Source organism: Castanea sativa, chromosome 7, assembly GCF_040712315.1.
Source record: "Castanea sativa cultivar Marrone di Chiusa Pesio chromosome 7, ASM4071231v1".
In the NCBI taxonomy this organism is placed as follows: domain Eukaryota; kingdom Viridiplantae; phylum Streptophyta; class Magnoliopsida; order Fagales; family Fagaceae; genus Castanea; species Castanea sativa.
Window position 1 is genome coordinate 10,274,487 of NC_134019.1, and position 13,870 is coordinate 10,288,356.

At 34.2% G+C, this 13,870-nt stretch overlaps 1 protein-coding gene across 5 annotated transcripts; it reads right to left on the bottom strand.

Moving 5' to 3' along the window:
- Positions 1-2,848: 2,848 nt before the first annotated feature.
- Positions 2,849-13,822, bottom strand: LOC142643579 (DNA polymerase eta). Of its 5 annotated transcripts, none has more exons than XM_075818268.1 (16): positions 13,631-13,821; positions 11,605-11,725; positions 11,405-11,516; positions 11,135-11,305; positions 10,194-10,358; positions 9,973-10,076; positions 9,389-9,508; positions 8,790-8,913; positions 6,993-7,106; positions 6,697-6,912; positions 6,193-6,301; positions 5,990-6,120; positions 5,602-5,674; positions 5,379-5,509; positions 3,571-3,682; positions 2,849-3,487 (listed from the first exon to the last, which is right to left on the bottom strand). In XM_075818268.1, exons 1-16 carry the CDS (start codon positions 13,704-13,706, stop codon positions 3,195-3,197), a joined length of 2,172 nt encoding a protein of 723 aa, XP_075674383.1. In that variant the 5' UTR covers positions 13,707-13,821; the 3' UTR covers positions 2,849-3,194. The 5 variants fall into 5 exon arrangements, 3 of the variants coding, with proteins under 3 accessions (XP_075674383.1, XP_075674381.1, XP_075674382.1); XM_075818266.1 differs by having other exon boundaries at positions 5,379-5,521; XM_075818267.1 differs by having other exon boundaries at positions 5,379-5,521; positions 11,135-11,301; positions 11,401-11,516.
- Positions 13,823-13,870: the final 48 nt, after the last annotated feature.

Consider the following 13,870-nt stretch of genomic DNA (forward strand, 5'->3'; position numbering starts at 1 on the left):
TACCAAACTTTAACCATAGATAGTGAAAACATGATTGAGAGAATTTAGGATAAAATAAAATGTTTTTCTAGCACCAAAAGACTAGTAACAGTTTTTGCATAAGCAAAGACAAAGGAGGTACACTTCTTCCATATGTTTTTTCGTTTGTTTGTTTGTTTTTTTTTTTTTTTTTTTCCATATATTTATTTTCATGATCCTTCTTCAGTTTTTACTAATTGTGGGTTTCAAGTGTTGAGGGAATAGAAAGTTATTGCTTTTCCAAATTTCAGTTTTCAATTTTTAGTTTACAATTAGAAAGCGTTATTTGGAAAGTTGTAGTTAAGTCGCTGGGAAAAAAGAAGTTATTTAAAGATGGCAAAGAAGTAGGAAACATTATAAAAATAAATAAAATAAATAAAAAGGATGTAGGCATTCCCTAGAAACAATGATGGACTCTAATCAAAAGGTAGGTTAGTTCACAAAAATTTTAACATTAGATCAAACAAATGTTACGGGATTGAATTTTTTTTCCTTCAAGTTTGAGGTGTAATGTCGTTCCCCCAAACTTAAAAGAAATGGGGTGTAATTAGCCCAATTTTTATTGCCCATTCTCTAGCATTGCTCAATGAAGAATTATTAAAGTTTGGAGGAAAATTATAGGTTCCTTGTTATTTGAAAAAATAAAATGTAACCAAAGCTCAAGTGCTTTCTTATTAATGAAAAGAAATCAATTACATTAGAAATTTTAGGAGTGATGATAATTGTAATTTGTAATCATGGTTGAAATCAATTAATGCAATAAGATAATAAAGAAAGCTTAACTCTTATAATGAGTTTTATATAGTCAGTAACATTCAGCTTGTTTGAGTTCATTCTCATTCTCAAAAAAAAAAAAGCTTGTTCGAGTAAAAACCAATTTTAAGTTAAATTTGGTGTCCTATTAATGTTTGCAAGTTGCTTGAAGAAAAATTTAGGTGGAACACCTAGCTCAAAGTGGAATCTATTTTCATGGACTAGGGTTTGGAGTTTGGAAATGCTTCAATTAAAAAGACTTTTTGTTACAATGCAAGTTAGCGATGAAAAGCTAAAGTTATTACAATTTCTAAGATACAAAGTTCTAATTCCTAAGTCTAAGTATTACCACCAATGCCATTAATTCGAATAAGCTGATTCGAAGTAAACTGGTTCAAGATCCTTAAGTAGACTAATTCGAAATAAACCAATTCAAAGAATAGAAGCTCGAAGTAAATTTATTTGAAGTACTTACGATAGATCAAAGCCGAAGTCATTATTTTAACACCAAACAGATAGAAAGCATGCATGAATTTAGATGAAATTCATACTAACAAGTAACATCTAAAGATCATCAAATTTAACTAAACTTTGATTAAATAGAATCACAAGTTACTTAGGAAACACTTACAAGTATAAATTCTTCGCAAATCTTAAAAACTAAAAGATGTCCTAAGAAACTAATTACAAATTATCTCAATAAGTTCTTAGTTGTGTTTTTTGTTTTTGTTTTGATAATCAGTTCTTTGTTGTGTTTTTATATAGATTGAGCCTCTATTTATAATTGAGGTTGTAGCGGTTATCTCTGGTTATGCTTTTCATGTGTTCCTTGTTGAACCTCAATGCCATGTGTTAACCTCCCTGAGGTTACCACATCCACATCATCTCTCTATCTCTTGGCCTTAATTTGTCTTTCCAGGATCGCCACATCATCTCTCTATGTCCCAACTATTTGTTCCACATTACACACCGGGTTCCAACTCAACAAACGTTATTTTAATGAGAAAGTGTATAAAGAAAACATTTGACAAAAAATTTCACACTAGACTAATGTGGTAGATTGTAAAAGATAGGTTAAAAAATTATGTCAATGGTGGATTGAGATAAGAACTAGTAAAAACTTACCAACACAACTGTAATAAAAATATTGTAATTATTATTATTATTATGTGTTTGTAGCATTGCTCTGTTTTAGCACCATCACTACAGCACATGGTAGATGAAGTTGGAGCATTTCAAAGTAGTTTTTTTTCTTCAAATCATTAATGTTTTTTCCCCCACTCTCACGCAATAGAAAAAATAAAACTAATTTTAGTGAGAGAATAACGTTTCCTATTTTTCTCACTTTGGTTCTCCTTTAAAGTCAAAGTTTGATCATTACCTTTTTTATTTTATTTTTTAACACCAAACTTTGATCTTCCAAGAATTTAAAAAAAAAAAAAAAAATTGAAAAAACCTACACAACAAATAGTTTTCACATCTTTTTGAAAATTTTTATTAAACTCTTGGGAGTTGTGATTTTGATTCAAAGAATTATAGCAGGGAAATGTTAGAAACAAATAATCATATTCACTTCCATGCATTATTCTCCCATTCGAGCATGTAATGAGACACTTGCATTCTTGAACTAAAATCAAATCAATAATATATAGTTATAGTTTATCAACCAAAACTATGTCATGTTTGTGCAAATATTCTCATTCACTAAGAAGAAAAACACACATTTTTGTGCAAACTATTATACACTAATCACAATATTTCTTCTTAACAATTATGAAAAAAATTTAATCATCCTTTAAATTTATTGTAAAAATGATAGAACAAACAATTTAAAAGCATATGGACTTGTTTCAACCAAGTGAAACTTTAAAGTTTAAACTTGAAAAACACTTCCTCACAAAAAGAAAAACAAAGGAGGGGGGATAGTACCAAACCAAGAAAAAACTAACCCTCATTTGCCTAATCACTTTAGAGAATAAATTAGGTTGAAACCTTAAATTCTCAAAATTTTACACCCCCGATAACACCAAAAAAGAAAAAGAAAAAGAAAAAGAAAGGCTCATGGGCGATAGCCATAAAGCATAATTATCATTATAAATTAATAAAAAAAATTTACAGACACCATTCCATCATTATCAATTTTCAGAAAATCACTAACTTTCTAGACTCTCCAACATACAGACAGAATTGACTGGCATTCTAGCTCGTTTCCATACAATCCATAGGAAGAAGGATAGAATCGCATATGTACACACAAAGAACTTCTGGACTAGCCTTGAATGCATGACGAGTTTGGTTTTCCTATGCCTAAATCTGCGTGAATTCTCTCTATGCTATATAAATCAATAAAATCAAGCAGCATTTTGTTTCATGAGCTTGAAGGATAACACCTTTCTATGTACAGTACAGCACCATTAGTGCAATTACCTATTTTTGGCTGGCAAGAAATAATGAGCGATACTGGAACCCTTTTTAACCACATTTGACCGCTTATGAGGCCTGAGCCAAGCCTGAACTTCTTCCTGGATTTCTGGTGGTAACTCGTTAACCACAGAGGGGTCTATCTCATCAACTTTGTAACGCCATGGTTCACTTTGTTGTTCAATATGAGCTGAAGTAGAACAACCACTGTTTGTTCCACTTTGTTCAAGAATACTTTCTTTAGGCAGCTCAGTTTGATTTGGTTCTGAGCAGATACTACTTGTAGACTGAAAACCTGAAATATACTTCAAATTTTAGAGAGAGTACCACAAGGAATTGGCATAAATGGAAAATCCAAAAGTTGGATTTGAAAATTACCAACAGATGATGCTGCTTGAACATCTTGGAGTTGGATGGCTTCAACATGCTCCTGCTTCCTAGAAGAACTGGGATCACAAGTCTTAAAGAACCTCCGGATCGAACTCGTTCCCTGCCACAACATATTTAAGAAACATATTAACACAACTTTATAAGAGCCACATGTTAATCAGCACTGAAAGGACTGAGCAGAATAAAAACTCTATTTCTTTTGCCGTTATGGCTCTGAGATCAACTTTTGACTGGATGAAAGATTTGGACAGCTTACCCACGTTTTTGAATTTTAAATTTCCATTTGTAGTTAGATAGTGGTCACTTTTGAATAATTCCCACATACTTGATTTGTACCCTTCCTCAATTTTTCTGGTAACAAAATTAGTTTATTACAATGACATATCTGAAAAGAGATGACCATTAGTGGTTATTAATGAATCGTTGGGCCTGAATTCAAATTGAATTTGCCAAATTTCTTATTGCCCAGATCTCAACAGCCAGGTTTTAACTCAAATTTCTTTAAATATTTCAGTCCCATATCCAAATTATCCTAAAAATTTTCACATCATAATCTAAACTTTTACTCCAAATTAAGTTAAACATTAAGAACAATCATAATTCCATAGGTTTTACCTTAACTTCACTTTCTTAGCAGAATTTTCCACAATTACATGTAAAATTAAGTTGTGATTGGCTCATGCCCTCAGTAGATTTGGGAACATAAAAGGAATAGAATAGCTCAAAACGATGCAGGAGAATTTCAGCCAAGTGAAGAGAAAGAAGCCCATTAGTCCATTGTCATTATTTCTCAATTTTACATTTAACTAATATATTATGTCTCTAGTATTTAATAGGTCACGTGACTTTTAGTGAAGTTGGATGATATGATTCAATTGTTTATGTAAGATGAAGAGCTAGGATTCTAGGGTTACTAAAGGCTATTATAAATGGGCAAAACTTAGGTACAGTACTTAAGTACTGTTCCTTAAGTTCATCTCTTAAAATTCAGCCATGTGGTAGTACTTAATTAATAATACACTTTCATCTCATGAGAAAAAAGCCACATGGCTGAATTTTAAGAGAGAAACTTAAGAAACATCATCTAAGTACTGTATCTAAGTTTTTTTCATTATAATTTATAAATAGCCTCTTTTGAGTAATTGTAAACAGCCTTTTCAGCCTTTTTTTAAAAAAACTATTTCAGATAATTTCTTCTTGATCCCTTTTCCTACACTAGATCTAAGTTCTCACCACATCACAAAAGCACGATGATTGAGGAAGGAACATATATGATATATTCAAATATGTGCATTCCAACAAATGATAAAAGTAGCTATCAAGTGGAACAATAGAACCTAAATTTTATAAAAAGGGCTTTTATAGGACAAAAGAAAATGTTGAAGCAGATGGTATAAGCCATGTAAACTAGAATTAAAAGATAGAGAAGAAGAGTTTATGTACCCATGAAAGAGTATTTCACCAATGTGGTAAAAACACAAAGAACTTTAGCAAATTTGTACTCCCGTGTACACAGGTAGGCAGTTTGAAAATCTGAATAATGACAAGGGCACTAGAGCTGGGCCAAGTGATTAATATAGTTTTGTCCAACAAATTACTAGCCAAATAAGGATGTGATCTACTTATATATCCTGATTGTTTAACATATGTTGTTAAATTTTTTATTTATAAACGAAGTCAGATTTTCTCAACATGCAAAAATCTTGACTAATGGGTGTCCTTATGATAGGATTGTCATAGTGACACAGTTAGCAGTGCAATCTTAGCGAAGAGCTAAAGTAACTCCACTTACAGACCTTATCTTTTGATGTTTTTCTTTTCTGCAAACCTCGATCCAAACTAGGCATGGCATATTTAATCCTAGATTCTTCTGTGGGGAATTCTCTTTGTTGCTCACTTTGACTCATCCCCAAACAGCTTTCACTTCCTAGACAAACACCTGTCTTTATTATGATGTGGTAGGGAAAATTAAAGAGGAAAATGAGGGAACAAAAAGCACTAAACCGAACAAGAAACTACCTGAAGGCAACAACGGTGAAGTTTCTTGGGCAATACTATTTTGCATCTGTTGTGATGACAAACATGATGGATCCTGCACATGAAAAAATCTCATAATTGGACCAATTCTCCACAAGAAGCATTTGCCTAAATTTGTCATTCAAGTATCAAGACCCACATCTTGGTCCATTAACAGCACAAGCCACACACTAAGAAGAAAGGTTAGATTTCTGCCCAAACTCCATACAAGATGTTAAAGCCATCTAAAATCTAACCACCCACGCTAGATATGCAATACTGGTGTACAAACATTTCAAAGGGTTAAACACTACATTCTTGTATAATATATTAATGATTATGAAAGCAGAATTTCAGTTAAACAAAATAATGAATCTGCATGTAGCAAAACCTGGTCTTTCCACGTTTTACTTTTGTCTTCCTGATGATCCAGAGTAGGGATAGCATGCTTGATCTCCTTTTCTTCTCCAGGGAACACAATCTGTGGCTCAGTTAAATTCAACCCTGAATAGCTTTCACTTTCTAACAAACAACAGCCATGAGAATATTAGAAAACCAAGAGTGAACAAAAAGTGCATTTGAAACTGGAAATACCTGAAGGTGACAACGGTGCAGCATCTTGTATGAGGTTATCCTGTGATTTCTCTGATGAAGAGAAGGGTGGGCACTGGCCATGAAAGTATTTCATGATTGAACATGTTCCCTAGCAAACATGTAGGAATCAAAATTAAAGTCAAGGACCAGCAAGTCTAAGATTGAAGAATTAGATGAGCCTAAAATTGATTTAAGCAGCTTGTTGATTAATTCATTTTGAAACTGCTATAATAAAATACTTCCTAATTACTACATAAAAAGAAGCACCTCACCACCCCCCTCTCCCAAAAGAGAGAGAGAGAGAGAGAGAGAGAGAGAGAGAGAGAGAGAGAGAGAGAAGCACCTACCCTGTGGATAACAACATCGCATATGCTAAACACATATTTTGTTGGACATATTGGGGGGGAAGGGGGGGATGAAAAGAAGAAGAGACCCAGAAATTATAAGTCCAAGTCTGTAAAAGACATAAGAGACATAACATGATAAGAATCAAGTAAAACTTACAGATGGTGTGTCCAAAATTTTACTTGCCGAAACAGAAAGGCCTGTTATTGCCCAACCATTGTATTGACTTCCTTGAGTTTTAGATTTGTAAGTGCCCATATAATCGCGTAATCCAGCTTGAAATAGGTTCATGGCATCTTCTTGAATCTTGATAGTCCCATACCTTAGGGGACAAGACTTGGAAGGGAACTTCTTGTGTGAATCTGAGTCACCTAACTGCAGGATAATTAAATTGAAGGATGAGTGAGTATAAATAAAATGTATAAATCCAAAATGATTGAAGGAAAAATAGGAACCTTGTATGCTCTAGCATGCAAAGTCAATGTGTGAGCAATCCGTTTATTTTGGTCCAAGTCAGAGCGAAGGCGTTCACTCAGTTCTTCACAAAGTTCATTAAGCCAGTGTTGAACCTGGAGGAAGAGCCACCAAATTGAGTAAAAATTATTTGCTGAGATGAACTTCAGCGTGAGGGATGTAACCATTTCAAGAAACGTTTTGTAGAAAGAAGAACATAGCAGGACTAGAAATCAGAAAATGTAGTTAAAAAAAAAAAAATTTAACATTATCTATTTAAATTCTCTCTTTCCCTTTCAGACCAATCATGTAAGAAAAATGGGTAGTGCCATTTATAGTTACTCAATCCAGCAAGTTTTTATCAATTGGTTGTCCCCTCTAACAATCTATAATAGCACTGGTTCTTTGTTGCATGCAAAACCATTTGATCATATTAAACTTACCACACAAAAAAAGAAAGAAAGAAAAAAACTGATACATCTTATCATCTAATGTGACAAGGCTCAAATAATACTGAAAAACTATTACAAACACAAGTCAATTGCCCCAATTTGTCAATGGCTCAAATTTTTTTTTTTTTAAAGACCTAGGTGAGATTATTTATTTATTAAAGAGACTTGCTTCTTAGTCCCAAATATTGAGTTCTTCAATGTGGAAGTTTGAACTATTTGAGCATTGAAAGAAAAACTTATTTTATTTTATTTTTTTATTATCAGTACATTGAAAGAGAAACTTGTCCAATTAGATAATTTCTCAAAGATCATACAATAACAATCATGCAGAGATATTGATTTTAATGGATATTAACTTATTAATGAGGTAAATGGCTTAGCAGCAAAGGCAATGAACCACAAGCACATGTACATTGAGAATAGCATCAGAAGTTGCCATTGGGAAAGTGTCATCTTCTCAGCTAAACAATGCGAGGCCAGTTCAAATTTTTAATAATAATAAAAACAACAGCAACAACAACAATAAAAGAGGAAATACTATTGGATCATATTATGCTAAAACAATTGAGGTTTAGTAAGAGAAGCTGAAAAGCATCCCCTCTGAATAACTATTATGATTGAAGCTTAATTGTGCATTAAGTCTATATTTCTTTTCTTCAATGAAGGAGGAAAAGCTACAAGGAATCCCTTGAGCTCTCAAAAACAACGGATTTTCATATGTACTTGGCTACATTTTGTATGGTTCAACAAGTTTGGGTAGAAAAATAATTCTATGAATAACAATTGCAAAGTCCAATACATCTGCTTGACTGCTTTTGTTCGCCATATCATCACAATCGACTTCAAGGGTCAAACAAGCCAGCATATGAATCTTGGGAAACAGATTCTCTCTCAAAATGTAAAAGGGTTGCCATGCCCATAAGTACAGGCAGTGGGGCTGCTCACCCAACATATCCTAGTTAAAAGTTGAAGCCTTTAGTCATTAGTAAAGACTTTTTACATCATTTACAATCATGCTTTTCAACACTTAAGATGTTTTATAGAATCCAGGATCATATATTTGTTATGCAAAGAATAAATAAAACATACCAAACCACATGGCCCATATCTGGCATGCATTGTCCAACCATTATGCCTCACTAAATGAACAAGAAAGTGGGAGTATACCATAGAGATGGTCATGTGACTTCAGACATTTAGGGATTTAATACAAGAAAAACATTCTTCATTTTGAGTAAATATTAATGCCTTCATCAATATCATTTTAATGACAGATGATAAGGGATGGTAAGATCATACAGTATAATAAACAGAGGGTATTCATCCGGTTAACAGAATACTTCTTACAGAATCAATCGTCTTCAGGGCCCGAGGGCCAGGAAATGTCTTCCCAGATCCATGACTCTTGGGAAGAAGGCGTCCCTGAACTTCTTCCCCACTGATTCCCCTGGCAATATTCCATAACCAAGTACTGGAATCCATGTAAAAAAAAAAAAAAAAGATATTAGGAGGTACATTTGGGTAATTGTTGGACCAACAAGCTGATGGATAACTGAAATTGACAAAGGGCCTTTCTCCAAAAACTATTCAGCATAGGGAAATTTTATTTACTTATTTTTTCATAAAAAAATATTGTAGTCAAATTGGATAAAGCATAATAAATTTTGAAAAAAAGAAAGAAAGAAAAAGAAAGCAACAACAATATTCGGAGATAACTGAAAAAATAATAAGAAAACGATCATTACAGCTTGGGGAAGTCACCAAATTTTAGTCAAATTTGGAAGAAACTATTGAGATGTATGTAAATTATTTCAAGAAAATTGTGTATTTTACAGGACAAACCTACTAAGATAGTAAGATACATATAGTAATGATAAATAAAATAAGTTTCTCATGATCTATAGGTTCAAAAAATTCAGAGAATATTAAAAAGGAGAGGTAGTGACCCAGTATTGACGCCGTAACACTCTTGTAGCTTCTCTTCTGAAAACCGCAACAGATCTCCAACAGTGTTCACACCTAAGTCACTTTGTAAAGAAGTCCCAAGCTTTCCTCCAAGCTGTTTCCTGCAAACCAAGTTTGCTTCAACATTTAGGCATTGCAATTCAGAAAACCTTACCAGCAGCAGTTGTTTGAGATTTGAACCATAAGAAGAAAACAAAACAAAGAAATAATGGACAAAATTTTCCTCCAAACTGGTTTGGAAGAATGTTCCTCCAACCCATTCTATCTAAGTGTACTTTTAGTCATATGAACTACTTAAAAGTCATTTCATTTTATATGATTTAGCGAATCATGTGATTCAATACATGTGGATAGTCTTATAAACCGTCACATAATGGGTTGGAGGAAATTACTTCAACCTAGTTTGGAGGAAAACATTGTCCATGAATAATACCATAAGATCAAATTTTCTTTCTTTTTTGAAGCTATCCAAGTAGCAAAAGAGGGCACTCACCTAATGGACATAACATTTTAACTCAAATTTATAATGCAATATAGAAGTCTAAGAATCAAAACAAAAACTCACATTTTCTTGATTGGCAAGGACTCCAGTAATCCTTTCACAGAGGAGAAGGGCACAACAGTTTGTTGTGCAGGTTTATTCATACCACTTGCAAGTTTGGCCAGCATCTGCTATCAAAGTTATAGATAAGCTGATGACAAAAAAGTCTAGTCATGAAGTGAAGTGCCTTAATGGGGTATGATGCTCAGTAAAATAACATAGTAAAAATAAGGACTGCTACCTACCTTATTATGAGCTATACCAGCAGAACATGTAAACTCAGTCTCCTTCAACACTTGCATCCTAAGTTCTGCAACAATAAGGGCCCCACAAGCTAAAAGCTTATCACGATGATCCGCATCACTACTACTAAGCCACTCTCTCACATTCTCTTTGGCATCAATTCCATCCTGAATTTGAACCAATTTCAGTATAATTGTTGCCGACACAAAACCAGCAAGTTCATGACTAACTGATTCAGTCCTACCATCTAGATGAAATATTGAAATATATATCTGCATATGAAAGAACCTTCATATGATACTTTTTAAATATAATTATAACATATAAATTCTTGTGAGATAACACTTAAGATTTAGCCTCTGGGGAGAGTCCACCATTACATCATTCCCAAAGGCCATGCCTTATCATGTCCACCCAAAGCAGGAATCCAGAATCTGCATTATCACAGCTCAAACCCATAATTAGGATTTAGATTCAGGGATATTGTTAAAATGGTCAGCCATGTATCTACATCCATGTTATGGGTTTGGATCATGAAATGCAGATTAATAATACAACAACCCCCCCCCCCCCCACTCCCCTGGCGCGGCTCTCTTTTTCTCTCTTTTCTTCCCAAAAACAAATTTCCAGAAATAGCAATTAATATTTCTGTTTCTGTGTTTCACAGTACGATCCAAAATTCCAAATAAACTTTGTGAATTCAACAAAGACGCTCTATTCAATATGCATCTATATCCATAAAAAAATACAAGCAGAGCACAAATTCCATTTGTAAATAGGGACCTACCAGATAAAATTTTGTTAAAATAACAAATAATGCAGAGAGGTTGATATTTCAACATCTTTGCATCATCAACGTTGACCATTAGTCATAAAATTAAATTTTATTGTCTTATGTTTAAGAAAATCTAACGATCAGGAGATTGAATGCACTGTCTCTAACCTCATTATTAAGCCCCAAAACATGTGACTTAATAGCTTCCTCATTAATTACTTCCAAGCTCTCTGGAGGAGTTTCTGCTAACATTGTTTCGGCTGCATCAGTAAGGTCAAGATACACTTCATCAATAGAAGCTCTCTCACATCGGCCCTTCCTTGCAAGAATAGAAACTACCTGAAGTTTTGATTAAAAGCCACCGTAACTTCAATTATCAAATAGTATTACCAACAATGACATTTAAAGCCATTCAGAATGTGTCATAAATACACCAACCTCTGAACCCGCACTGCGGTACGTGTTGAGATCAGCTTTACCCCGAGCCACTGGGACTTGAACCAGCTGAATTTCCGGGCAAACTTGCTTTGCTTCATCGCCTCGCATTGATCTGATAATCATTCATTAGATTAGTACAGCCTAAAATTTTTTTTATTCATTAAAAGGTATTTAGAAATTAAGGAAAAACATTTCTGTACCGCTTCACACCATAGTTACGGGCCTCATAGCTAACAGCAATCAAGCCTCCACCTTTCCAGGAATTATATTGTACCACAGCAGTAGGCAAACCCCTTAAATCAGGCTGCTTCCGCTGCTCCACTGTAAAGAACAACATATAACAGTAAGCTGCAGTAAAAGTGTACGACTAGGATTCCAAGTCACAGCTCATGGGAGATAACCAGAAGAGAACGTCCATGGATTGCATGACCAAAACCTACAGTGAACTTTTCAGCTTAAACTTCCAAGCATTTTATCTTTACACTCTCTCTAAACTTGCTCTAATCTATGCAGTCACCTCTTTTAGCATCCAAAGCCGGTCAACAAATCCTTGTATTGCTTTATATATATAGACACACACACACAGGAGATCTGTCATATAAACAGGGTGTTCGCACAACAATCCTCTAATGAATTACAAACAAAATCACTCAACTATCATTTGACTATAGTTTGATATCAACAGATATCATGTTGAACACCTCGTCTTCACAAGTAAAACAGCCTTTTGCTATTTATTAGGATTAACATTGGCAATTTCCAGGTGACTAATCATGAGTCAAGAGGGTTGTATTTAATGTTATTATGTTTGGTAACAGTCCGTGTAAGAAGCTGTTTCAAAGAGTTAAAAGTATCAAGGCTCATTTGAACAAAATCAGGACTCACTCAAGTAAGCATTAAGTTTAGCAAAAGTTGAGTGACCCTCACTTGAGCGAGATTATGGAACCAGAAGTCCTAATTCTACTCGAAGACTGATCAAAGACGATTCTTAACCTGCCTTTAAATACCCTTTGAGGCATGATTTTTAAGATAAGAAAGCTAGCATACAAAAAAGATCTAAGTAAGCCTTTTTTCTTGAGCATAAACTGAAATCCTCCCGTGTTGGTTCAATCTTGAGAACCAAATTTGTGAGCCTGAAATGACTCCAATGAAACCAAAAAATTGTCACCCTTTGCCAGTGAGTTCACTGATCTACCAGATTTCCGGATTGGCATAGATGATTCGTTCATGGTGGAGATCATGTAGAAGAATTCCAGAGTTCTAGAGATGCTGTGGTAGGAGCGAACAGGTGGTTTGCTTGGTTACACTTACAGATAGAGTCTGTCTACAAAGTTTTGTTAGCATGGAGTAAGTAGTAACAAACTTCTTCTATAGTGGATTTCATTGTGCTAGGTTACCCTCGAAGTGGTTTTTCTATTTAAGAGTTCTTCAAAAGTTTCCATTTCTTCATCAAATCCTTGTATTACTTTAATTTTTACTGCTTTTGAATTGTGGTGATATATTTGTGATTGCTTTATCATTGTGGTTGTTAAACTACTATTGATAGATTTTGGATACAAGTGATAATCAATCCGGTAATTAGAACACATTGGGGTAAAATCTTTTTTTTTTCACTGTGTAGTTCTTTCCACTGTATAACCATGAACTGGCACATATCAACCCTGTGTATACATGTTTAAGCCATGTAGTTGTTACGAAAAAAAAGAGTACAAGAAGATTTCTCCTAATTTTTGCGGTATAAATCCTAATTTTGTGTGCCATATCGTGTCCTCAACTCCGTGCACACGCGTTTATACCAAGAATTGAATAATAGTACTGCTTCATCTTCTAAATGGAAACATCAAGAGAAGGTCTTAAATAAAATAAGTACAACATCTCAATTTGAAGTGAGATCAAAATTCAATTGGACAAGAACATCTTTTCACCATCAATTCTGCTCAGAAGTCAGAACCATAAAGCGTGTAAGCCAATGTTCTCATCCTCTCTAACAAAGGACATCATTTTATATCAAAAAAACCAAATGGGCATGCTTGGAATTTGCCAGAAATTCAATATCAACCATATTACACTAAAATTCAACATAAAAATTCAGATGGGTCTCTCTCTATTTGCATTTTGGAACATCATATATCATCCCCAACCCCAAACCCCCAGTATAACCCACAAAATCAGGCACACACAAAACTTATTCATATGAGAGAGAAATAGAGACAGAGAGTCAGAAACCTTGAACGTAGAAGCAGTCCATGTCGACGTGAGCGATGACTCTGGCATCAGATGATTCGGGTTTGGCCACTGGCATTTCGTTTCTTTCTTTCCCTCCAAACCCAAATTCAGAAGAGCAAGCGACACTTGACAACTTCCAGTGTGGAGAAAGAAGTTTTTTCTGGGTTCGGCGTAATTAATGATTTAAATTTAGTACAATCATAAGATATACTTTACATATTATTAGATCAAGTTAACGTA

Coding starts and splice junctions, on each gene's coding strand:
- LOC142643579 (XM_075818266.1), bottom strand. CDS start 13,706: ATGCCAGTGGCCAAACCCGAATCATCTGATGCCAGAGTCATCGCTCAC. Junction 9,509..9,972: donor TCCTTGCCAATCAAGAAAAT/GTGAGTTTTTGT, acceptor CTTGGTTTGCAG/GAAACAGCTTGGAGGAAAGC. Junction 8,914..9,388: donor TGTTACGGCGTCAATACTGG/GTCACTACCTCT, acceptor CATGGATTCCAG/TACTTGGTTATGGAATATTG.